General features: G+C 51.5%; 1 protein-coding gene across 1 annotated transcript; it reads right to left on the bottom strand.

The window, feature by feature from the left end:
- Positions 1 to 886: 886 nt before the first annotated feature.
- Ptch2 (patched 2) lies at positions 887 to 25110 on the bottom strand. The gene is given in 24 exon segments (XM_028893227.2): positions 887 to 1596; positions 1829 to 1928; positions 2020 to 2162; positions 4805 to 4942; positions 5051 to 5331; positions 5446 to 5626; positions 5709 to 5851; positions 5943 to 6133; positions 6135 to 6253; positions 6360 to 6625; positions 6628 to 6707; positions 6815 to 6933; positions 7024 to 7149; positions 7773 to 7865; positions 7962 to 8117; positions 8206 to 8337; positions 8421 to 8568; positions 8706 to 8827; positions 13855 to 14050; positions 14646 to 14737; positions 14880 to 14949; positions 15037 to 15226; positions 23997 to 24189; positions 24598 to 25110. Coding segments are annotated over 24 exon segments (3543 nt in total). The 5' UTR covers positions 24670 to 25110; the 3' UTR covers positions 887 to 1404.
- Between the last annotated feature and the right edge of the window lie 551 nt (positions 25111 to 25661).

The raw sequence follows: 25661 nt of genomic DNA, 5'->3' as shown, positions 1-25661 counted from the left end.
TCTGGAGAGGTGGGCAGGACTGGAATGCCAAACAGACACTAAATGCTTGCATCATTTTCTGTGCTAAGCGTTTTTTAAAAACAGCTTTTGCCTCAGTTTTATTTGTAGCGAACAGCACAGGGCACTGCTCGTCTGCAGCTAGGGTGTAGGTCTGTCCCATCCGTCCATCTGTCTTCACATTGGCAGATAGGAAGCCTTTTCTATGGGGCCTTCACAGGGGGGATCTGGGAGCGAGTGGAGCTGTGGCTCTGTTGGTGAGCTTGGCTTTGGGCAGCCCTTGCATGCGCTTCCCCAAGCTTGGGGAGGCGCCGATGGCCTCTGCCTTGCACAGCGCTCAACATGCTTATGCCTTGCTTCCATGGTTGCCTGCATCTCCTGCAAAGCCCGTCTTGTGCTTCTTGGCAAAGCGTGGGTTTCCCAGGAACCTGGGGTTGATCCCCTTAAGAGATTTGTAATTTTGTGACAGAGGTTTCTGTGCCACTTACGGGACTGGTTGGGTGGTGCTACAGGTAACCTCAGCTCCGAAGTGCCTTATACTAAGCATTTATGCTTACAGGTTATCAAGTACTTTGAACAAACTTCACCTTCTGAGGTCCCCCCCACCCCAGACAGGGTTTCTCTGTGTAGCACCCCTGTTGCCTGGAACTCACAGAGACCCACCTGCCTCTGCCTCCCGAGTGCTGGGATTAAGGGCGTGCACCACTGTACCCGGCTTTGAGGTCTTTCCCAAAACTAGACAAGCCCAGGATTTCAGCCCCTGACGCTACACAAGTGACCTCGGATAGCTAACTTTCATGAGTCATCTGAAAAACAAAAAGCACCATAGTCATTTGAAAGGAGTTTGTATAGAATATATTTTACTCTTTAAAAATAAAACTTTCAGCAGCAATAGCATCTATATACAAAAATAAACATCTTCGTATAAATAATTTATATGGCAGGAGATGGGAAGAGGTACAGAAGGCCTCCTTAGGAGTCACCAAGCAGTGAAGGGCCAGGCCTGGGAGAGTGTGCTAAGCACCCCCAGGCTTGGTCCGCTGAGGTGACTGTGTGGGGCACGAGACAGGGCTGCACTGCAGCTAGAATGCGCCTTTCACCCCAACCTGGACACACAGACGTCCCCTGAGGCCTGTGTATTAGGACGCTCTCAGCCAAGCAGTAGCGGTTCTCTTGGGTGTAAGTGTGGGGTGGCCGAGTCAGGGGAGGAGGTGCAGAGAGCACCCCAGGGCCTTCCAGGGGTCCATCGTGCATCTCCCACCCCACCCATTGCTTCCCAGTGACGTCACGGGGGTCTCTGCGATTCAGATGCTCTTTTCACTCAGTGGCTAGACCCGGTCCTCCTCAGTGGCTAACCTCCAGTCCTGAGGTTGCTCTGCTGGCAGCAGCCAGGGTGGCAGCGGGGGACTACGTGGGCTCCTCGGAGGCTGGCTGGATGTAGGCTCCAGGGAGTGGTGGTGGGTGGAGGGCCACAGTCATGGAGGTAGTCACTCTGGCAAAACTCTGGGGCAGGGTGGGGGGCACGCCCCACCTGGGCCCGCCTCCCCGTGGAGCTGCGGGGCTCAGGACCTGTGGGCTCTCCTTGTACATCTGTACCACCTGGAAGAGACCCCAGGCCCAGTGAGCCCCTTCATGGAGATCCCCACTACTGTGGACAGGCCGGGCTCCCGTCAGAGCTCACGATACGGGACTGTAAGGCCAGGCAGACCCTCTGCTCTGGGTTCTGAAAGGCTAAGGCCGGTCCCTCCGAAGGCCGAAGGCATTTGGTCTGTCCCTTCCCTTGCTTTACCACCCTGTCCCTTAGGGGAAGGACAGGGGGAGAGTTTGTTACCTGTGGTGGGGGGCCCAGGATGGACAGCAGTACAGGCAGCAGCAGGAGCCCATGGAGCAGGCCCAAGAGGGTGAGCACTGTCAGCACCACGAAGAAGTACCTGGGGGGGGGGGGGGGGGGGGTAGGGGGGGAGGGTCAGTGGCCAGGCCCGAGGCAGGGTGGGTAGTCCCCTCCTCCTGAGCCTCCTGTACCTTATAATGAAGTCAAAGTTGGAGCCAGCAAGCATGAGCAGACCCAGCAACGTGGAGACGGCCCCATCGGTCACAGGGGCAAAAGTTTGCTCCAGAGCGCAAGCAGCCCGCAGGTTCCGGCTCCCCTGGGTGGTCAGGAAGCCCTAGGGAGAGAGTCCTGGGGTTCTTCTTCTGCCAACCACAGCCAGCTCATCCAATGTCCCCAGTGTCTATTTATCCATTCCAGGGTGCACCCAGGTCTTCCCCTACAGAAGGCCAGGTGAACTAACTTCAGGGGAGTGTTCTGGAAGCATGGTTGTGTCCACTTTGGTAACATTAGAGGTGTCTGGCCGCACAGCAATGCCCAGGCAGGTGTCAATGGTGTTCGGTCAGTCAGCTTTCGTGCTATGATGGTAAGGTTATGTCACTTGCCAGAGTCTGAAACGAATACTACCTGGCTTTTTACAAAAAAAGTGTGCATGGGGCCAGCAAGATGGCCCAGTGGATATGGGTGCTTGCGGCCAAGTCTGATGATTTAAATTTAATTCCCAGGACCTACAAACTGGAAGTAGAGAACTAGATACTGTAATTGTCCTCTGAAGACCTCCTCCCTCAAAATTAAAAATATGCAATAAAAAAAGTGTGCCAACTCCTGGCCCAGGAGGATGGACAACATGGTGATGTACTTCTCAGGGTAGCTTTTTTGTTTGTTTTTGAGACAGGGTCTCACTATGTAGCCCTGGCTGTTCTGGAACTCGCTATATAGACAGATCTGTCTGCCTCTGTGTCCCAAGTGCTGGACACAGAGGTTTGTGCCGCCATGCTTGCCTTCAGGGTAGGTTTTTTTTTTTTTTTTTCAAGACACGGTTTCCCTGTGTATCGCTGGCTATCCTGGAACTCACTGTGTGAACCAGGCTGGCCTCGAACTTGTTACATAGCTGGGATGAACTCCTCCTGCCTCCACCAACCAAGTATGGGATTGCAGGTGTATCCCACCATGCCCTAGTCATATATTGCTTTTTTTGTTTGGTTATTTGTTTATTTGTTTTAGACAAGGTCTTTCAGGTCATTATGTATACTAGGCTGCCCTTAAAATTGTGCTGATCCTGTTGTTTTTGACTCCTGAGTGCTTGGATTACAGACATGTGCTATTACACCAGCTACTACACTGTTCTTGGAATCTATTATTATGGGGCTGTCGGGAGAAGGATGCTGTTTGTGGAGACTCAGTGGTGTGCTGGTGCTTCAGCTGGCTCGTGAATGCGAAGCTCGGGGGAGTCCCGGACCCTCTTTGGCTCTAACACATTTGTTTAGAATCCCTCCTTCATACCCACATCGCTACCCATGCAATCTGAAGCCAGGCATGGTGCTGAACCCAGACACGGAGGAGGCAGAGGCAGGAGGATCAGGAGTTGAAGGTCATCCCCAGCCATATGGGTGGTAGGTCAGCCTAAATGACATGAGACTGCCTCAGGGGAAATAATGCTTCCTATCCTCCCTCCTTCCATTCTGCCCGTACGCCATTTCAAACAGGCCTTTGGTTTTTTCTCACTACAGATGTGGCCCTCATTTGTTTACGCATTTACTGGCCATCTGGACTAATTAAGATGTCATTATTAAGGCTGGAGAGATGGCTTAGTGATTGACAGCATTGCTGTTCTTGCAGAGGACCCGGGTTCTATTCCCAGCACCCACATGGCGGCTCACAACCATCTGTTACTCCAGTTACACCCAGGGATCCAAAACCCTTTTCTGATCTCTGTGGGCACCAGGCATGCACATGGTGCACATATACATGTGGGCAAAACACTCATGTACATAAAAAAGAAAAGAAAAGGTTGTAAGTAGTACAGCAGTCAACACTTGATGAAAGAATTGGGCCCCGCGTGGTTTCGCACATCTGTATAACTGCATGCAGGAGGATTAGGAGTTCAAAGTCATTCCCAGCTACAGAGTTTGAGGCTAGCCTGGCCTACAGAGCTAGCTCCAGGGCAGCCGAAGCTGCATAATAAAACTTTGTCTCAAAACCAACAACAACCAAAAAGAGAACTCCAGGCCTGCCTCTGCCTCCCTAGTGCTGGGATTGAAGGCGTGCCCGCTGCCTCTGTCTACCGGAAGATGACGGAAGGACAAGTCCGAGGCACTGTGCCTGCCTCTGGCCCTGCCAATTCTTGTTGTTCTCATTGTTAGGCGGGGCCTTGTTATGCAACGTTGGCTGGCCTCCAATTCATAGATAAGGCTGGCCTCCAATTCACAGAGATCTGCTCACCTCTACCTCCTGAGCGCTGCGATAAAAGGTATGTAACCGGGGCTGGAGAGACGGCTCAGTGGTTAAGAGCACTGACTGCTCTTCCAGAGGACCTGGCTTTGATTCCCAACACCCACCTGGCAGCTCACAACTGTCTATAACTCTAGTTCCAGGGGATCTGACACCTTCACTCTAATACACACAAAATGAATTTAAATAAATCATTATTTATTTATTTATTTATTTATTTATTTATTTATTTATTTATTTTAGTTTCTCAAGACAGGGTTTCTCTGTGTACCTGCCATGGCTGTCCTGGAACTCGCTTTGTAGACCAGGATGGCCTAGAACTCATAGAGATTTGCCTGCCTGCCTCTGCCTCCCAAGAGCTGGGATTATAGGCATGTGCCACCACCGCCTGGTTAAAAAATAATAATAAATGTGTGCAACCTCTATGCCCAGTTTAACTGTTTAGATAGTTCTTAGTACACAGAGGTGATCTCACCATTTTTGTTAAATACTGATCGGCTGACCTTTCCTCCCAGGGCCTATGCTTACCAGAGCCACGTGAACTGTAAATTCAACACCAATGCCTACAGAGGCCACAAGGATCACCACAGGGATGGCACTCAGCTTGATGCCCAGGAATCCCATGATACCAAAGAGCTCCACAGTCATCATCGCCAGGACCAGCACCTGTGGAGGGCAGGCCTTACCCAGGGCTCCCGGCAGGAGAGCGCTGGGCTGGACAGGGCAGGGTGGGTGCCACTGGGGTCTCTCCCTCTCCACCCTGCAAATACTCACTATGAGGCCGGCTGTCCACGGATTGAGTAAGAGCAGAGCACAGACCAGGAAGGTGCACACCAGCAAGATGCAGACCGCCAGCAGGAAGCAGCGCCGCAGCCCCAGATACTGCTCCCAGAAGAGGAACGGGGAGCCACTGGGGTAGGCATGCACTCCTGCCTGGCCTGCCTCTGTGCATGCTGCCCGGGCCCCTTCGATGGCCTCTACGAAGTCTGCAGTCTTCTGGAGTCCATGCAACAGAAAGGGGAACTGGGCAAACTCCAGAGGCTGGGCTGCTGGGACTGTGGAGAGGACAGAGGAACGGAGGGCGGGTGAGGGACCGGTGCGGGGGAGGTGGAAGGTCGGGGCCCGCGTGCCCGGGGACCAGGTTCCGGGTGAGCTCCCCCAGCACTCACTGCGAAGGTTCTCCCCGGTGACATCGTATTTGTCGTGCAGCCATTCGGGAGGTGGGGGGTAGAAGTTGGCCTGAGAGGCTGCTAGGCCCAGGGGGTCACTGCTCACCCACACAGTCAGCCCCATGTAGAAGAGTTCTGGCGGAATCAGTCCCTCCTTGTCCACCAGTTTCCTCGTGGTCAGCTGTGAAGGCAGAGAAGGCTCGAGGCCTGGGCCGTGCGGTCTGGAGCCCACCAGTGCTCTGACCGGTCAGCCCACTCCTTACCTGGTTGAAATCCAGAGGCTCCTGGGCATTCCCGGTTTGGATGAGCAGTTTGTAAGCCAGGGCGCCGTCTTCAGAGCCGTTGCGGTAAGAGTGGCGGGTAATGCGTCCGGCAGCCCAGTCCTGGTCAAAGGCCGCCTGGATACCTGGAGGTACACAGGATGGGCCGGGATGGGCCTACGGCTCTGAAGACTTGGCTCTGCAGCATCCCTAGGTGCAGGTCTCTTGGCCTCTCACCTTGTAGCCAGCTGCGGTAGTAGTGAAGCCAGGTGCGGGGCGCCTGGGTGGCGGGTGGGGGCAACACGGCCTTGAGGGAGCTGAAGCGCTGGTGCAGGTCCAAGAGGGCGCGTTGGGAGTGGGCGTAGTCAAAGCCACCCTGTGTCACCAAGGCCACCTCGTACAGGGAGAAGTACCTGAGCTGGCGCTCAGAAGGCATGCTCCTTGGTGCCCCGAGGTACCACATCTGTCAGAGCCAGCCCATCTTGTACCAACGTGGCTCCATAGAGGCTCAGGCCCAAAAGTGCCCCAAAGAACGCCAGCACCAGGGCCTGCAGGGAAACCGGGACTAAGCAGGAGGCCCAGGGCTGCCCTCCAGCCCTCCGCCCTCTTGGAGCCAGACAAGCCGAGTCACCGTTCTGCCGCACCTGGACTAACCTTGGCTTGTGTCTGGAGCAGTAAGGGTGCGAGCCGATAGCGGGCAAAATGGGCAAGAGTCCAGTGGGCACAGAGCAGGGACTTGCAGGCTGCCTTCGGCCTTGTCCCCTCCTCCTGGCCTAGAAGGTCCCGTGTGGACCCTCCAGGGCTGTAGAGCTCAGAGCCCAGTGGGTCGGAAGGTGGGGCCATCAGGTGGGTTTGAGGAGGCAAGATGGTAACTACGTGCTGGCCGCTGGCTTCGCAGTGGGTAAAAGCTTGCACCGTGGCGTCAGGTGGGCGACGCCCACTGGTACTGTTCCGTCCCCCAGCTCCTGGGGCAGGATCTGAATGACCTGAGCCGAGCAGGGGCTGGAAGAGTCAGAGGGGAGCAGATGAGTCACACGTTGAGGCGCAGGGGAGGGGACGGTTTAGGATGAGGCTGAGGAGGGAAAAGGGTGGGCACACGGGGCCAGCACCTAGAGAAGCAGCAGAGAACGTCCAGGCGCTGGCGGTGGCGTCGGCGCAGGTCGAGGCTGAGGATGGCTGGGAAGACAAGCATCACGGCTGCAAAGTTGCAGCCAACCACTATGGCTGCCTGGGGAGACAGGAAGGGATGACGGCGGGATGAGGCATGCTCGGTGCTCCATGTCCACCCTACCCCACCTGCCCATCCATGAGGCCTCACCTGGAGGGAGAAAGCCCGCAGTGCAGGAATGGGGACCAGGACAGCCATGAAGAAAGCGACCATGTTGTTGATGGACGTGAGTGCGACACTGGTGCCCGTGCGCCTCAAGCATTCACCCGTGCGCTCCTGCCAGGACAGAGCAGGGACACACTCTCAGGTCACAGGGAGGGCTGTGGGACTTCAAGACAGTAGGGGAGGCTCAGAAACTTGGCAGAAATGGAATTCTGATGCCACAGCAGTCCACAGTTGTCAGGTACTGGGAACGGGCATGTGCTGTTCTAAGTCTGGAATGACATGGCTCATTCTGTGCCAACCCTCAGGGCATAAACACTGCTACTGTTACTCCCAGTTCTTTCTTTTTCTTTCTTTCCTTCTTTCTTTCTTCCTTCCTTCTCTTCTTCTTCCTTCTTCCTCTCTTCTTCTTCTCTTCCTCTCTCTCTCTTTTAAAGCATTTATTTATTATGTATACAATGTTCTGTATGCCTGCAGGCCAGAAGAGGGCACCAGATCTCATTACAGATGATTGTGATCCACCATGTGGTTGCTGGGAATTGAACTCAGGACCTCTGGAAAAGACGTCAGTGTTCTTAACCTCTGAACCATCTCTCCAGCCCCTACTCCCATTTCTATATGGGAGATGAACGCACAAGAAGGTTAATGAGCCAATCAGACAAGATTACTCAAACCAAGAGGCTCTTAGCCACTTTGATGAACTTCAGATGGACCCAGGCTGCTGGATGTGTCCTTACTGGGAGAGGGGTGTCAGGTGGGGCCTTTGTGAAGGCATGAGCCAGCAGGAATATGTCATCCACGCCGATGCCCAGAGCCAAAAAGGGCAGGACCTGGAGTGGCAGAAGGGGGAAATCAATCATCTGGAGGAACCATGCAGCCTGGAGATGCCCCCCCCCCCCGAAGGCTGACCCCCGGTCCTGGTCTACCTGAGTAGTAGCAGCATTGAAAGTGATGCCAAGCAGGGCACAGAGCCCAAGGCCTGAGGCCACTGCCAGGGCCGCCAGCAACACCCCGGCGAGACCTACGGCGCCCTGGGACTGGGCACAGTCCCACCGTAGCATGGTCACACAGGCATAGGCCAGCTGTGGGGACAGGACACAATCTCAGGCGGGGATTTCCAGGGTGGAAACCCGCAGGAGGGGAGGCAAGGTTGCTAGACGCAGGACCCACCATGAGCAGATAGCCTCCCACCACACGGGGGGCGCTGACTTCAGAGAACTCGAGCAGGATATCGTCCAGGCTGGTGGAGGAGAAGGCGTGGATCTGCTGGGATGCATTGGCAGGCAGAGCCTCCTGGGCTAGCTGCAGAGACAGGGTGAGTGTGTGCGCGGACAGGAGGAAGGCACGGCCTCAGAGAGCTCTTCTCCCTCTCGGCCCACACTGACCTGCACAAAGCGCCTCTGCCAGGTCTGGAGCACCGTGCTGGCCTGCTCCTCACTCCAGCCGATGTCGTGGGTCTGGTAGTCGCCCCGGAAGTGCTCATACAGCTGGCGGGGACTCATCAGCAGGAAGGTGCTCTGCAAGGCTTCTGCCCTGGTTGGGGGTACAGGACTGGGAGTCAGAGCTGGCCTCAACAGTCAGTGTGGGTTTGTGGGGTGCTTTCTCCAGAGCTGCCTAGACTACAGTGTGGATTCCCAGGTCCCCTCACCAAGTCCCAGGGGAGGCCCGACCTCAGCAGCTGTCCTTGGAGATCTCTGGCTGTGCCTCCCAGCAGCAGTTCCTCTTGCCAATGCATGAACTTGTGGGAGAAGCCATGGCAGCCCCCACTCAGCTCTCGAGCCACATTGGGAGCCTAGAGGGGAACAGAAAGAGGTTTCTAAGTCTTTAGATTTTTTGTTTGTTTTTCTTTTTCTTTTTTCTTTTCTTTCTTTCTTTCTTTTTTTTTTTTTTAGAGATTTATTTATTTATTTATTATGTATACAGTGCTCTATCTGCAGACCAGAAGAGGGCACCAGATCTCATTTCAGATGGTTGTGAGCCACCATGTGGTTGCTGGGAATTGAACTCAGGACCTCTGGAAGAACAAGTAGTGCTCTTAACTGCTGAGCCATCTCTCCAGCCCCCCCCCCTTTTTTTTTTTTTTTTTGGTTTTTTTCAAGACAGAGTTTCTTTGTGTGACTTTGGAGCCTGTCCTGGATCTCGCTCTGTAGACCAGGCTGGACTCAAACTCACAAAGATCCGCCTGGCTCTGCCTCCCAAGTGCTGGGATTAAAGGCATGTACCACTGCCGACTGGCAAGTCTTTAGAATTTTAAAAATTATACTATTTATGTGCATGTACGCATGTGTGTGAACATGCAAGCATGTCATGGCATGTATGCAGAGGTCAGAGGTCAGAGGATAGCTTCTGAAAATTGCTTTTCTCTTTCCATCATGTGGGTCTTGGGAATCAAACTTGGGTCATCAGCCTCGGTGACAAGTGCCTTTACCTGCTGAGCCATCTCAGCAGCCCTGAGAGGGTTTGAAATACTTAGAGCTCTAGGTGGCCAGGGATGATGCTCAGTGGTAGAGCGCTTGCCTAGCTAGCATGCACAAGGCTCTGGATTCAATCACCATTACTACCACATACAACAAAGGAGAGGTAGTAGTGTGATCCAGCCCAGCACGGTGATATACATCTGTAAACCCAGCAGTCAGGATGTGTGTGTGTGTGTGTGTGTGTGTGTGTGTGTGTGTGTGTGTACACCTAAAACTGGATGAAGCTCTGGGCTTGCACCTCTAGGACCCATGTGTGAACACAGGACTCAGTGGGCCTGACTCCTTTACTGTGTGCACCTCTGATCTCTCTGTTTCCGCCTCTGGAGTGCGGGCGTTACAGGCATGAGCCATCATGTCCTCTTTTATGAGTTTTATGTGGTGCTGGGGATTGAAACCAGTGCTTCAGGCATGCTACGCAAGCACTCGGCCAACAGAGCTACGCTCTTGGCCCTGACTCTTCTGTTCTTGGTTTCCTTGTATAATCTATCTCTGTTGTTATTAGTAGTAGTATTTTTTTGGGGGGGAGGGGTTCGAGACAGGGTTTCTTTCTTGTATAATATTAGAAGGACCAGCCTTAATATTATACATCCCAGGGGCTCAGGAGAGAGAACTACTAACAGCGAGGACTATTTTCAGGAATAGAATCTCAGCACACCGAGCTCTATTGTCCACTTGCTTTAATTCCTCTGGCATACCATCCTTTATACACAGCTTTAGTTCTGTTCTCGTGCCTAGCTCCTTTCTTGCCTGATTTCTCTCTGTTTATTTACTGTTCCCTCTTAAGTTCTATCTTAATTCTGCCTCATCTAGGTCCTTTTCACCTTGTTCTTACCCAGCTAGGACTTCCCCATCTGGCTCTTCCTCATCTTCCATCTCATTCCTCTAGTACTCTCTTTTAGCCCTTCAATCTAGTTCTTTCCTTTCTCAGTTTGTTCCTTGCAAGTTCTTACCCATCTAGTTCTCCCATACTCTTTTCTCTTCTCTGTCCTCTTGCCCTGGAAGTCCTGGTATATAAAGCCAGGCTTCCAGGGTCAAACGGAGGGGTGATAAGAATCACATTGAGAGGCAATAACCGTTAATTATCATTTGCAACCCTAAAGGGAAGTGACCAATGGGGAAATTAATTAACTAAAGGCTGAATTCGGGTAAAATCTAAGAAGAGGGATCTTATGTGCTCAACTATAGTCTTAAACATGATTAGTAGAAAATGTTAAGAATCTGTAAGTTGCTAGGTCAATGGGAGAAAATAAAATTGTCTTCTTTTTTCCTGTGGCTCCTATCTGTCGAAGCTATCTGCCGTTTTTCTGCAGGGTGGGGGAAAGTGTGCTCAGTCGCTAGGCAACCTGTGTACAGCTAGATGCCTCTGGTGATAGTTAAAGGGAGATCTGGAACCAGAGGTAAGATTTGGGAAAGGAGGAAGTTAAGCTTAATTGGCACATCTGCCAGGCCTTCTCAAACAGGTAGCCTGGATGCTTGTCTGTTCTTAGAGAGTACAGAGGTATCTCTGATAAGGTACTTTCCTCCATCTGGGGATGGACCTGACCGGATGCTGCCAATCATGATAATTACAGGGAGGCTTGAACTGGGGTTCTGGCTGAGCATAGCTGTCAGCGCAGAAGGTTATCTAAGTATTCCTAGAAGTGGTTAGGTAAGGAGTTAGCGGTCTATAAAGTTAGTAAGGATGTAAGAAAGGAGGGTCCGAGCTAAATTGTGTAAAGCTATTACTTAACATCCACCTGACCTAGGCAGTGTCTCCTTGTGGAATTTACCTTAAATCAGGAGACCTGCATGTGGACGGTTATTACTGCTAGTCCCTGAAAGTGGCCAAGGGAGATATCTGATTCCAGAGGAAGTCTTTCCTAAGGCAGTTCTCCAAATACCTGGAATGTGTATGTCCAGAGAGTGATCAGTCCACACTGTTAGCCCTTCTTAGGGAAAAGTCAATTGGGAAAACTATGAAGGCACACATGATTTTTATAACAGAATACAGCTGATATATAACAAGCCAAGTAACACCAAAAAACTCCTTGGGATTTGGCTTCCTCTGGAGGAATTCCCTGATTCCTCCAGGTAGTGACTTTGCCATAACCAGCTGAGCTCTTATGATATATTCCTGCGGCCCGCAGCATTTCTCTGTGTACCTTTGGAGCCTATCGTGGAAGTCGCTCTGTAGACATAGGCTGGCCTTGAACTCACAGAGATCCACCTGCCTCTGCCTCCTGACTGCTGGGATTAAGTGTGTACCACCACCGCCAGGCTTTAGTAGTAATACTTTTGAGACAGTGTCTCACTGTGTTGCCCTGGATAGCCCTTGAAATCAAGAAAGCCACCTGCCTCTGCCTCCGGAGTGCTGGGATCAAAGGTGTGTGTCCCACGCCTAGCTCCGTCCAGTCTACTTTGATAAGGTCTGGCCCTGACTTTAGAGAAGGACAGGCAGTTCCTAATGGTGGCCACGGTCACAACCCTAGCACTTAAGAGGCAGAGGAGGGAGGTCCACTGTGAGTTGAGACGGCCTGGCTGCAGAGAGACTTGATCTGGGGAAAAGCCCACAAGGAAGAGAAGGTGGATGGAAAGCGACTCGGGTGTGGTGGCACACATCTGTGACCCTGGCACTTGGAAAGTCGAGGTTGGAGGATCGTGAGTTCAAGGCCATCCTAAACTACGCAGTGAGCTAGAGGCCAACCGGAGCTACAGGGAACTCTGACGAAGCTGTGTACAGCAGCTGAACACCCAGTGTCTTGGTGCTGGAGAGGCAGACATAGGGGGACCTGCCGGAAGTCTGAGCTGACTCGATCCACGTTGCAAGTTTCAGGCCATTGAGGGCTGTATAGAAAGATCCCATTGCAAAAGCCTGAAACGAGGGCTGGAGAGGGGTTCAGCAGGCTACGAGTGCTCCCCAGCTTTTCCAGAGGATCAGAGTTCGGTTCCCAGCAGCCACACTCAACATCTCACATCCACCTGCAACTCCAGCTCCTGGGGATCTGACACCCTCTTCTGGCTTTCAGAGGAACCCCATATATGTATATTGCCTCCCCAAATAAACCTTAAAAAACAAATAAGACTAAAAGCAGGGTGTAGTCTTTAATCCTAGCACTTGGGAGACAGAGGCAGGTGTTGGATAATCTTTTTGTTCACTGTGAAGACATGTCACTCTGGTTGGTTTTAAAAAAGCTGGGGGCTGGAGAGATGGCTCCGTGGTTAAGAACACTGTCTGTTCTTCCAGAGGTCCTGAGTTCAACTCCCAGCAACCACATGGTGGCTCACGATCATCTCTAGTGGATCTGATGCCCTCTTCTGGCATAAAGTTGTACATGCAGATAAAGCACTCATATACATAAATAAATAATAAAAATCTTAAAAAAAAAAAAAAAAAAAAAAAAAAAGGATGAACAGTCAATAGTTAGGCAGGGTTTCTGGGCAGATTGGATGCTGGGAAGAAGAAAGGCAGAGTCACCAGCCAGATCAGAGATAACCAGGATGGGCATAATGGAGATGAGGTAATGAGCACATGGAAGAATGCAGACTAAAAATATGGGTTAATTTAATTATAAGAGCTAGTTAGAAACAGGTCTGAGCTAAGGCCAAGATTTCATAATTAATACGAAATCTCCATGTCATTATTGGGGAGCAGACAGTCTTGCCGAAAAATCCGCCTACAGGCAGGTGGGTCTCTGTGTGTGAGTCTCCACACAGTATATTCCAGGCCAGCCAGGGCTATATAGTGAGACCCTGTCTTACCCCCTCCCAATCCTGTCTTACCCCTGCCCCTCAAAAACAAATAAACCACACAATAACAAAGAGAAAAAGAATAAAACAAAATACTGAAAAACAAAATAAAAAGGAGAGAGGTGGAGAGCTGGCTCAGAGGTTAAGAACACTCGCTGCTCTTCCAAGAGACCAAGTTTGGTTCCCAGCACCCAGGTCAGGCAGCTCACAACTGTTTGCAACTCCAGGTCAGAGGATCCAACACTTTTGGTCTCCTTGGGTACCTACACTCACATGTACTTAGTACCCACATTCAGGCACACACACCTACAGAAGAGGAGGAGGAGAGGAAGAGGAGGGGAGGGAAGAAGGGGAGGAGGAGGGAGGAGGAGGGGGGGAGGAGAAGGAGAAGGCGTAGTTAGCGGTGGTGGCAATTTTTGTGCTACTTGAGGGTTCTTGAGAGGTGAATGAGAATAGAACGTGTGTGTGTGTGTGTGTGTGTGTGTGTGTGTGTATGTGTGTGTGTGTGTTTCCAGAAAACGGAGGTGGGCAGAACACCTCTCAGAACATAGAAACACACAGCGAAGAAAGAAGGTTGGGAAACTGTCTGTTCTCAGGAGACCTGGCGGGAACCCACCTGCCTGCTGTGATAGTTGGGGGCACTGGGAGGGCAGTGCTGGTCATCAGGGTCCAGACAAGGTCGCCCCACGTAGGCCTGGCCCACCTGTGCTTTCTCTAGCAGCTCCCGGAAGCCTTCCAGAGAGGCGAAGGGGCCCAGCTCCTCTAGCAGCTGCTGGGGATCCAGGTTGGTCCACTGGATATCAGGACGGCCCCTGGGGAAAGCCGGCGGTTAGTGAAGGTCAGAAATCAGTGCCTGCCCCCGACTGCTGCTGTGGGCCCCTGCTTCACTTCGAGGACCTCTTCCATGAGGAGAGTGAGCAAGGCTTGGGTTGCCTCTGCTACCAAGCTGCTGCGGTGAGCTCTGGCCACTAAAGGGCTGAGACAGACCTTGGAACGTATGTGACTGATGTGTGGACAGGTCCAGAAAAGCCTTACTAGTCTACACTAAGTTGACCCTTGGTTCTAACCTATGTCCAGACATGCACCCGCATCTAACAGGCTTTCTTTTTAGTCCAAGCAACAATTCAGTTGACAGTCAGCTTCCCCGAGGAGGAAAGTCTCTAGAGATCTTTGCCTGAGGGTCTGTGTTCTGTCTAAAGCAGACAGGCCCTCTTTCCCTTCAGCGGTGAGGAGAGGCAGGTGGAGAGCCTTGGGCAGCCCAGGCTGCTCCTGTTGGCAAGGCTCTCATCATCCTTTTCATTCATGGCCCCCACACATCTCCTTTCTGTGTGCGGGGTGGGGGGGTTGGGGAGGGGGAAGTCCCTGGCGGGAGATGAAACAGGGTTCCAGGGGCTGGGCAGCACTCACGGCAAGTAAGCAGAGCCTCCTTGGAGTTTGGCTCCCTCCCAGAAGCAGTCAAGCGGGGTGAGGATCACACATGGAAACAGCTTCTCAATCATCTGCCAAGGACACCCCAGGTGACATTAGTCCCGCCCCTAGGATGCCCTCTGCAATCCTCCCAACATCCCCACCCCCAGTGGAGTCCCTGAGCCTTTCCACAGTGCCTCTGCCCAGCACTTGGGAACAGTCTGGGGGACTCACCCGCTCAATCATTCCATTTTCAATAAGGGGAACGCCTGACTTGTAGCAGATTTTGTTCAGATCCCAGGACCTGCAACAGCCAGGGCACAGGTGACCGGTAGAAGATCTTCCACAGCATGCATCGTGCCCAGCCTCCCGGGGGCTCAGCCAGACTTACTTCCCATAAAGTGACACTTGTACTTTACTGGCTGTGAGGGCTGCCTGGAGGTGCAGGCCCAGGGCCTCGGGGGTGAGGACGCTTCCCCCCTCCTGACGTGCGGTCTGAATCAGCATCTGAGAGGTGTAGGCAGCCTCCTCCCCCAGTTTCTCCTTGGTGTAATGCAGCTCCCGGCTCACCCGGCTGTCCACTGCCAGAGCAAAGAGAAAGGCTGGGGGGAGGGGCCCAGGTGGGCCAGAGCTCTGGGACATGGGGTTCCCAAATGTCTGAGGGCCCCCAGGCCAGGAATGCTGTGGAAGGGTCTCAGCCTTCTCCTTGGTGGGCTTACTGCCCAGACGGACAGCCCCTGCCCCAGCAATCTTCGGCCTCTTTTTTTTTTTTTTTTTTTTTTTTTGGTTTTTCAAGACAGGGTTTCTCTGTGTAGTTTTGAGACTTTCCTGGAACTCACTTGGTAGCCCAGGCTGGCCTCGAACTCACAGAGATCCGCCTGCCTCTGCCTCCCGAGTGCTGGGATTAAGGCGTGCGCCACCAACGCCCGGCCTGCCCTCTTCTTAGTCTGCAGTTTTTTGGGACGTGGAGAAGCCACAGCTGCAGGACTCTATCTATGGTGGTCTAGAGTTTCAGCATGACCCAGACTGGTGGGGTTCAAAGCAAAGGCTTGAAGATTTGAGTAGGTGTAACTCAATGGTAGAGTGCCCGCACAGGATGTGCATGGCCCTGGGTTCAAAAGGGAAATATTAGTGTGGGCTGGGCTCTCAGGGTTATAGCAACAGCCAGGTAAGGTGCCCTCAGCCCCACTCTGCTTAGCTGGGCAGGACGATGAGGCCCACAGGGGCCTGTGAGGAGGAGAGGCTGCTTCTAGTGAGGGGCACAGGGCGGTGACGGCAGCATCTGGTAAAGATGGACCCTGCAGCCCATGGGCAAAGGGGGAGAGTCAGTCTCCAGTGTCACACTTCAAGATAGGCCCTGGCTTCCGTGCCTGAAGAGGTGAAATCAGGGAGGGCCAGAGACCCAGACCCCATTCCTGGGCCTCACTGAGAGCCATGCCTGCCTTGGCTTTTCTCAATCCCAGCATCCCTCAAGTTTTACATTATGCTACCCATGGAGTTACGTTGTACAAGTGGGACTTGAGAAAGGAAAGGATATTTTTGTTGTCTTCCTATCCCGTCTGTGTCCCCCCCACCAACCTCCCACACTAGGAAGGGACATTTTGAGGGCGATATGACCTATGATTTGGAGGAGGGTGAGGGCCACAGCAGGGCACTGTGGATTGGGTCTGTTCTCAGGCTCAGTTTGGCTTCTACTTGCCTGGAGGCCTTTCTGGCTGGCCACTGTCACCCTCAGGAATCCACCTTCACCTGCTCCCTGCTTTTGTTTTTTTTTACCCCTCACTCTGTGGCCCTGGCTGGTCTAGAACTCAACGCGTAGCCAGGATGGTCTCAAACTTGGGAGAGTCCTCCTACCTCTACTTCCCAAGTGCTGAGATTAAAAGTGTAGGTCACCATTCCCAGTAGCCAATCTCTTTTTCAAGACCACAGGCTCTCCTCACTCACCCAGATTTCTACGCATGCTCAGCCCCTTATGCCATCCATCCCTCATGAATAGTCGAGTATGGCCACACTGCTTTGTTTATTTTTTTTTTTTTTTTTTTTTTTTTTTTTTATCTATCTTCTTTTTGTATACAGTGTTCTGCCTTCATGTATGCCTGCAGGCCAGAAGAGGGCACCAGAGCTTGCCGGGAACTGAACTCAGGACCCCTGGAAGAGCAGCCACTGCTCTTAACCTCTGAGCCACCTCTCCAGCCCTGGCCACTGCTTTTCTATCCAGGCCGTTCACTCTTCTTCCCCACCCACTGCTGCCCCCAGTCTACAGCGCAGTATTCACTCCACCAGGCTTAGGTTAGTGCTGCCACATGGGAGGAAGGAGGACAGGACAGGGAGAAAGACCCCTGTAAGTGAGGACATGGAGGCCAGGGAGAAGGAAGAAGCTGGGGTAGACGTGATAAGAAAGCGGGGAGAGAACACAGACAACTTAAAATTCACGAGCAAGACTAAAGAATCCTCCCGATAAAATGCGGACAGAAAAGACAAACGTCAGCACAGAGAGAACACACTGTCCATGGGAGAAGGCAGTGGTGGGTCTGGGGATAAGAACAAAGCTCTCTTCTGATACGCCATGTCTTTTTTTTTTTTTTTTTAAGATCTACTTATTATGTATACAGTGTTCTGCCTGGATTTATGGCTGCAGGCCAGAAGAGGGCACTTGAATGCATTATAGATGGTTATGAGCCACCATGTGGTTGCTGGGAATTAAACTCAGGACATCTGGAAGAGCAGAGGTCTCTGAGCCATCTCTCCAGCCCTGATACTCCGTGTCTTGACAAATTACTCTCTCTCAGCCTCAATTCTCACCTTTATATATTTATTTTAAAACACTAAAAAAAGATTTTTTTTAGGTTTATTTATTTTATGTGCACAAATGTTTTGTCTGCATGTATGTATGTGCAACAGGTGCCTGTCTGGGGCCCTCAGAGGTCAGATCCTCTGGAACTGGAGTTACAGATGGTTTGAGCCACCACATGGGTGCTGGGAATCGAACCTGGATCTTCTGTAAGAGCAGCCAGTGCTCTTAACCACCAAGTCATCTCTCCAGCCCAGTTTGCTCATGTTAAATAAGGCTGGGTGTGGAGGCTCCCCCCTGCAAGTCCAGCACTTCAAAAGCTGAGGCAGGAGGATTGGTGTTGAATGTCATGGGTTCACAACAGCCTGGCTACACAGTGAGCCAACCAACCAACCAACCAAACAACAACCAACCAAACAACAAAAACCAACAAAAAAAAAAAAAAAAACAACAACCAACCAACCAAAAAAAAAAAAAAAAAAAAAAAAAAAAAAAAAAACCAAAAAAACAAAAACAAAACAAACAACCAACCAACCAACCAACCAAACAAACAAACAAACAAACAATCAACCAAACAACCAACCAACAACAACAAAAGAGGCAGAGCGTGCCACCTTGGTAGTGTTAGAATAAAGGCACACCAAAGACCTAGGGATGATGACTGCACCCCAGAGGGCAGACATGGAATTGTAGGCAGTAGTTGCTGGAAGAGAAATGACAGGACAGAAAACGGAGGTGAAACCAGGGGGAGAAATGACTGCGGACGGCTGGGAAAGCAGCAGGAAGGCGGGACAACAGAAAATCAGTGCATCTGCTAGGCTGTTCCTTTACAACGGGGATATAACTGGCTAGTCAGTGTACACTCTCCCCTAACTCCATTGGCACATGCCAGGCAAGGGCTCTGTCCTTAGGTACAGCCCCTAATCCACTACTCTTTTTTTTGGAGAGAAGGGCTCATGTAGCCCAGGATGGCCCTGAACTTGCTGTGTTGCTATGATGACTGGGAACTAATAATCTTCCTGCCTCCTACAGAGATAAACAGGCCTGGTTATATGCAGTGCTGGGAACCGACCAGGGCTTTCCGAGAGCTGGAAATGCGCTCTACCAACTGAACTAGACCTCAGCTCTGCACCCTGCCAAGCCTTTTGTTTTTTGCAATGGGGCCTCAGGTAGTCCAGGCTGGCCTCAAATTTTTTAGGTAGCCAAGTACTTAAGGTCAGTACGTAAGCAGCTGAGGAAGGACTGCTGAGTTCAAGGCTAACTTGAACTACTGTGTAAGATCCCGTTTGAATAGCTAAATGGCAATGAATTACTATCTACTAAATCAACAAATGTTTAAAACGGACAGCATTTGCTGGATTATAGAGGTTCAACATGGAGTGTAATTTGGTATATTATTTCATATTAATGTTCACAAGCACTAGTCCAAAAATTTTGTTTGTAAGGGCCTAAGGGCTATGTGGGGACTCAAGTCTTGTGATCGAGACAGGAACCTCAGATGACCTGAATCTAGTGTTGTGCACTATTAAAGGTTTAGGGTTTTGATACTGCTAAGAGAGAGCTAGTGGGCTAGACAGTTGGCTCAGCAGTTAAGAGCACTGGCTGTTCTTTCAGAGGACCCGGGTTCAATTCCCAGCGCCTACATGGCAGCTTACAGCTGTCTGTAACTGCAGCTTCAGGGGATCTGATACCTTCTGGCCTCTGAAGGTACTTGGCATACACGTAGACAAACACCCATGCACATAAAAAAAACCCAAATAAATAAAAGAGTGAGCCAGGGAAGAGACATAACAAAGCTGAAGAAGTGACTGGATCAGACAGCGGAGGGCCTGGAGTGTGTGTGGGGGGCTCACAGAAGAGCCCAGCCCCTGCAGGATCTGGTAGGAGGCCCCAAGCCCAAGCGGGACAGGACTCACTTGGCCAGATTTCTGTGTACCCCAGGGGGCGATGTGGAGGCAGATTGGAAGGCAAGGCTGATTCATTTCCTTAGCTTCTTGGCTAGATGACTGATTTTACTAGGTATCCTCAGAAAGGCCACTGATTAAGGAAGCCTGGATTTCACTCTAGCACCACAGGGCAAAAATACGTTTTCTGAGGTGCCAATCACAGAATCACATTGTATTTTGCTAACTGAAGGATTTACCAGTAATATAATCTTGGCAAGTAAACAGGAAATTGTCTTGGAGGTTTCTCAAAAATTTTTTCACTCTATCTATCTATCTATCTATCTATCTATCTATCTATCTATCTATCTATCTATCTATCATCCATCCATCCATCCATCAACCCACCCATCCTCCACAGTATAGAACCTAGGCTACATATGTCAGTACTTCTAAGCATGTATGTGTATATATGCCTGTGTGCATGCCTGTGTATGTGCCTGTGCCTGTGTGTGCATGTGTGTGTGTGTGTGTGTGTGTGTGTGTGTGTGTGTGTGTGTGTGTGTGTGTGCTCTGTGCATAATGTGTGCAGGCCAGAGGTTAATACCCTGGTGTCCTCTTCTATCACTCTCCGTTTTTTGAGACAGCCTCTCTTGTTGAACCTGGATCTCACATTTTTGCTCTATCACTGGCCAATGAGGCCTAGGATCCACAGAGTCTGCTCTGTCACCCCAGGGCTGGAGTTATGGAGGTGCGCCCCAGGGCCTTCACACAGGTGTTGGGAATTGGAAGTCAGAGGCACAGGCTTGTGTAGTGAGCACTTTGTCCACCGAGCCACCTCCCCAGTCCTGACAATTTGAGACACCATTTCAATAAACTGCCAAGGCTGGTCTTAAACTCACTCTGTAGCTCAGGAAGTCCTCAAACTATCGCAGCCAACCAAGTAACTGAGATTATTGGCCTGTGCAAACAGGTCCAGCCTTCATCACTTTAAAGAGATGCAGAAGTGGGGAGATCACTCAGCTTGCCAACCTTTGACCCCCAGGACTACATATAACTGAGTATGGTGGCACACATCTGTACTCTCAGCACAAAAGGCTGGGTGGTGGTGGTGGTGGTGGTGGTGGTGGGCGGTGGTGGTGTACGCCTTTAATCCCAGCACTTGGGAGGTACAGGTAGGCGGATCTCTGTGAGTTCAAGGCCAGCCTGGGCTACAGAGTGAGTTCCAGGACAAGCTCCAAAACTACACAGAGAAACCCTGTCTGGAAAATCAAAAAAAAAAAAAAAAAAAAAAAAAAAAAAAAAAAAAAAAAGAAGGGCACAAAAGCAGGAGAATCAAGCTTATCCCCCAGTAAGAAGAAGTTTATGTCCAGCCTGGACTACAGGAGACAGGATCTGCCTATGTATCCCTGGCTGGCTCTCAACATACTCCTGCCTCTGCTTCTACACATGTCCAGAAATGACTTTAGCTTCCTTGTCTTTTCCTCCTCTTACTCCTCCATCATCATCATTTGGCCCAGGCTGGCCTTGAACTCACTATGTAGCTGAGGCTAGCCTCGAACTACTGATTCTCCTGCTTCCATCTCCCTGGTGCTGGGATTGTATGTGTCACCATGTCCAGGAGTAGGAGCTTCTTGGGATAAGCCCGAGGACAGGTCTGATGTGCTGAAGACAGCGGAGAAAAAAAGAACCTGGGTCCTGGCTGATGTCTGCCAGACTAATCACCCGGAATTCTCTATTGCCAAATCTCCTGTTACAAGAATAAAACCTCAGCCTCCTTCCTTCCTGTCCTATGGACCCCCTTCTCTCTTTCATGTGGCTACAAGGACTCCTAATGATATAATTAGTGTGTTTTTCGGAAGATTGAAAAGGTCTTAACTCTGGCACCATCACGGGGGTGGGAAGGAAGGGTTAGTTGTGTAAGACATTGAAAGGGAGGGGGGACCAGTAATGAGTGAGAACTGAGACCAGCTCCTAGGTATTTAGCTTTGAGCTGCTGCTGGCTCCACCAACAGGTGCGTGATCACCTCCTGCCCTCACATCCATTGGCTGGCTGCTCTTATCTTCCAGTCAGGCTCCATGCTATCATTTGTCATTTTTTGAGTGTGTGTGTGCAGGTGTGCATGCCTGTGTCCACATGAAGAAGGCAGAAGAGGATCAGGAGTCTGTCTCCTCCAAGCTGTTTTTTTTGTTTTTGGCTAGGCCTGAAGCCAGCAAATCCCAGAGACCCTCCATTCCTCTGATGCTGGGGGTTACGGGTGTGTGTGTGACACTCAGTTTGTCACATGAGTGCTGGGATCTGAACTCTGGTCTTCAAGATTGCACAGCAAATGCTCTTAGCTACCAAGACCTCTTTCTATTCCCTCCACGTTATTTTTCCAGACAAGGTATCTGCCTGAGCCTGTGGTTCATGGTTTCAGGGAGACTAGGTGGCAGTCCCAGAATCTGCCTGTCCTGCTCACCCACTACTGGGGTTACAGGCGTGCACTGCCATGTCTGGCTTTTCCGTGGATGCTGGGGATGTGAACTTGGGTTCTCAGGCTTGCACAGGAAGCACTTTCCTCATCAACTTGTCTTCCCAGTCCCATAACTATCTACTTTTGAGCCCCTTCGTCTTAAGTTGACCAAGGTAGTGGTGTTTGATCCCTAGCCACTGCCTACCCCCCCAAAAAAAAATTCAGGAAACTCTGCTAACTGAGGTTCTGCTCCCCTACTTCTGTCCTAGCAAAACCAGAAACAAGAAAGTCTCTTCGCCTCTCAACTTGATCAGCTCCTCATTGGGAAGGGCGTTAAATGAGGAGACTCAACTACAGAGCTACAGAGAAAAAAAGATCATGTCGGGATCACTGCTAAGACAGTGATCCTACTAATCTGAACACAAAGGAGGATCCCAAGGTCAAGGTCACCCACCTGACCCGGGGAGGCTGTAGCCCCTAAAGCCTAGGAGTCAGTTACCATCCTCTTTCTCCTAACAACAGCAGGACCTGGCAGGGATGAGCCCTGCCTTTGATGGAGGGCGGGAGGGAGATGAGCCAATGTGGATGTTCAAGCAGTGTTTAATTGGGGAAGATCTGTGGAAGGCAGAAAGAGGAAGGGAAGGGAGGGAGACTCACTTTATTGTGGCAGGATATTCAAAAGTCATTTGGGACCACCCAAGCAGCAGCGGTTTGTGTGGGCGCACGCATATATGCGTGTATGCACATGTGTGTCCTGATGCTGGGGGCAGGCTGGCAGGCAGGAAGAAACATCTGCTGTGGACCCTAGGGCTGTCTTAAGAGTGTGAATGCTTAAGAGTCTGCAGAGGGCTGGGGGGAGGGTGGAGATGGGGTGTGGGAGCCCAAGATGCAGGAAGGCTCCAAGAAACATCTGCTCTGTATCCTAGGACTTGCCAGCATTTGAAATAACTCAAGGGTGTGAGACTGCGACCTGGGACCTGCCTTGGGTGTGGGCCAGGGCTGGGGAGGTCTGGGGAGGCCACAAATGCAGATTTCCCAGGGAGAACAAGAGTAGGCCCTGACTTTCTCAAACCGCCGACATATGAAACCGGGCATTGGGGAAGAACAGAGGCATGCTGAAATTATTAATTGCTTAATGCTTCCATTGGGAAGTGGGGATTTGATCTCATTTGACCCTGCCTTAGAGTGCAGTCCAGGCTACGTCTCCACTACATGGCTGCAGGGGCCTGGGTGCCTGAGATTTCTACCCAGAAGTCCAGACAGATGGTTTGATCAAGGGTTCCTATCCTTCCAGACCTAACTTTTCTTTTTCCTCTGGCTTGCCCCCTTCCCAGTGTCAGGGATCAAACTTAGCTAGGGTCTTGGGCATGCTAGACAAGCAGTCTGCCACCAGCTACATCCCTAGAGATCTTCCTTCTGGCTGTCCTTTTGTCTCTGTCTCTCTGAGACAGGTCATTGTTGAATTCCTAGACTGAAAGCAATTCTCTTGCCTCAACCCCTTGAATAGCTAGAATGGCAGTCCTCAATTCCAGTTTCCTGGTCTCCCCCTGCCTTCTCTTACACAACGTGACTACACTCTGCTCTGTTTTGTATGGAACTTATCCCAGCACACACTTTACTTTCTTTGGCTACTGAAAAAAGTGAGTCTTGTTCCATTTCTTAAACTCTGATGTACAATTAAAAAAGAAAAAGGCTCACCAGTGCTGGTGGCACACACCTTTTAATCCCAGCACTGGGGAAGCAGAGGGAGGTGGATCTCTGGATCTTTGAGGCCAGCCTGGTCTACAGATTAAGTTCCAGGACAGCCAGGGCCACACAAAGAAACCCTGTCTCACAAAAAAACAAAACAAAATAGGCTAGCTATAAATGCGAAATAAACACACATACATAGTCAAAGATAAATATTCTGTAATCTTATTCATAGGGTGCTACCATCTAGAGGTGTCCATTTATGGGTGAGAGAGGTATGTGTGAGACAGAGGGTACAGCTTGATGGTAGAGATGTGCCTGCATAATGCCCTGGGCTCCATTCACGGCACTGAGGGAGATGGGGGGGAGAGGTGGGCATTCTCCAACATGCCCAGACACACAGGCTCTGATCGGGAGATGCCCTTCCAGATCCTTGACCAGGCAGGCCCGCTGGGGCTCAGTGGCCAGCTCCTCATCCTGACTTTTGTCATGAGCTCCACATAGCAAAGCAGCTATGGTCAGTGTAACTCACCTTCTACCCAAAGCTGCTCCAAGTCTGTCTCAATTACGGCCACTCGGAGACCCAGTGCCAGAGCCCCGAAGGTTACCAGTCCCAGGAAGAGTACTTTGCCACAGTGTCTCTGGATCCTGCACCCCAGGGAGAAGAGTAGGCCTTGGAAGTAAGCACGAAGCCAGAGAGGAACCTGCAGGCTTCCAGCTAGGATCTGAGATGGAAAGAGAAGGGTCAGCCAGGTGTCAGTGTAACAATGCAGAATCCTTCCCTTCTCTCTGTCAAGTCCTGCTTTCCTGACTTCTGGATGCAGGGCAGGAAGCTGCTACGGATAGATAGAGGCTTCAAACTGAAGATTTAACTCTCTTCCTCTGTGCCTTCTCTACAAGCACACCTGAGAATGCCCATTTTTTTGAGCGTTATGAGCCATGCACACACACTAGCTGTCAGTTGGGCACAGAGGCGAACCCAGTAGATCGGTAAGAAATAAGCTAACACATCACTTGATAGCTCTAACTCGTCTTCACAGATCCAGTAACACTTGACCTGTAAACATCACACACCCCGCAGAAGTTCAAGTGACAGACACAACCCCGCTTCTTCTAGCTTCTCTTTTACTCACCTGAGGTGCTGCGGACCGAGCTGGAGGTGTGTAGCTTGGAGGCAGCTCTCCAAGGGACAGCGGCCGAACCATGCTGGTGAGGATGGGGGGCGCGAACGCCCCCAACCTGCGTTATCTGAGCGCGGCCATAGGCTAGCTCGGCCCCTTGTGCCGTCTGGCTTCGGCTGGGGATTCCTAGGGGTCGCGGACGTGCGGTCGCGGGTGAGACGCGGGTGCAGACGCACAGGAGCAGCCTGGGGTGGCGGTGCGGGGTGGTGCAGGCCCGCGGCGCTAAGTCCCGCTGGGTCTGTGGGCCGTGGTCCAGAGTGGGCTCCGCGTGTGGGTGGAACGGGCTGGCTGAGAAGCACCTCACAGCTCAAGGTGGCGACTGCCGGTCTCGGGAAGCAGCAGGAGTCTCAGAAAAAGGAGCGGGCCGGGGTGACGCCCTCCCATTGGCTGAGGGGGCCGCAAATTACCCGCAGCCCGGCTGCCGGATCCGTTGCTAGGTAACGGCGCCGCAGGGGGCGGGGCAGGAGACCACCCAGGCAGGGCCACCCCTTGCCTCGCCTCCCTGGCTCGCCTGCCCGCCCGCGGGGCCCAAGGGGAGGAGAAGCGGGAGAGATCCTGGAGGCGCTAGTCGCTGGCCAAGTGTCAGTCAGGATGTTGAGAAAGGGAGTGTGCTGGTCCCCTTTGGGCCACCCTTTTTTTCCTGACCCAGCGCAACCCCAAAGACCTCCTTTCCACTCTCCATGTAGGCCAGAGTCATCGCTCTAAAATGCAAATCTCACGATTGCTCCAAAGCCCAGGACCCGGCACCCTCCAACTATAACGAAAGCCTTTTCTCTCCTAAGTGCCTCACACCCACTCAGTTGCCTTCCCGTCCCGAATTGCCCTCAGTAATTTCCTAAACCCACCATGTTGTTCACGTATTCTTGCCTTTGTACATGTTGGGGCCCCTTTGTCTTGGCAGATAAACTTCAAACCTGAACTTGAATCAATCAGCCCAAACTTTTGGAAGACTTCCTTGACTCCCTTTCGCTCTTGGTGGATAATTGCTTTTTTCTTTATGGTTCTCATTAACACTC

Source organism: Peromyscus leucopus, chromosome 2, assembly GCF_004664715.2.
Source record: "Peromyscus leucopus breed LL Stock chromosome 2, UCI_PerLeu_2.1, whole genome shotgun sequence".
Classification (NCBI taxonomy): domain Eukaryota; kingdom Metazoa; phylum Chordata; class Mammalia; order Rodentia; family Cricetidae; genus Peromyscus; species Peromyscus leucopus.
Note: the sequence above shows the minus strand (reverse complement) of the source record. Positions and strands in the feature narration are given on the sequence as shown.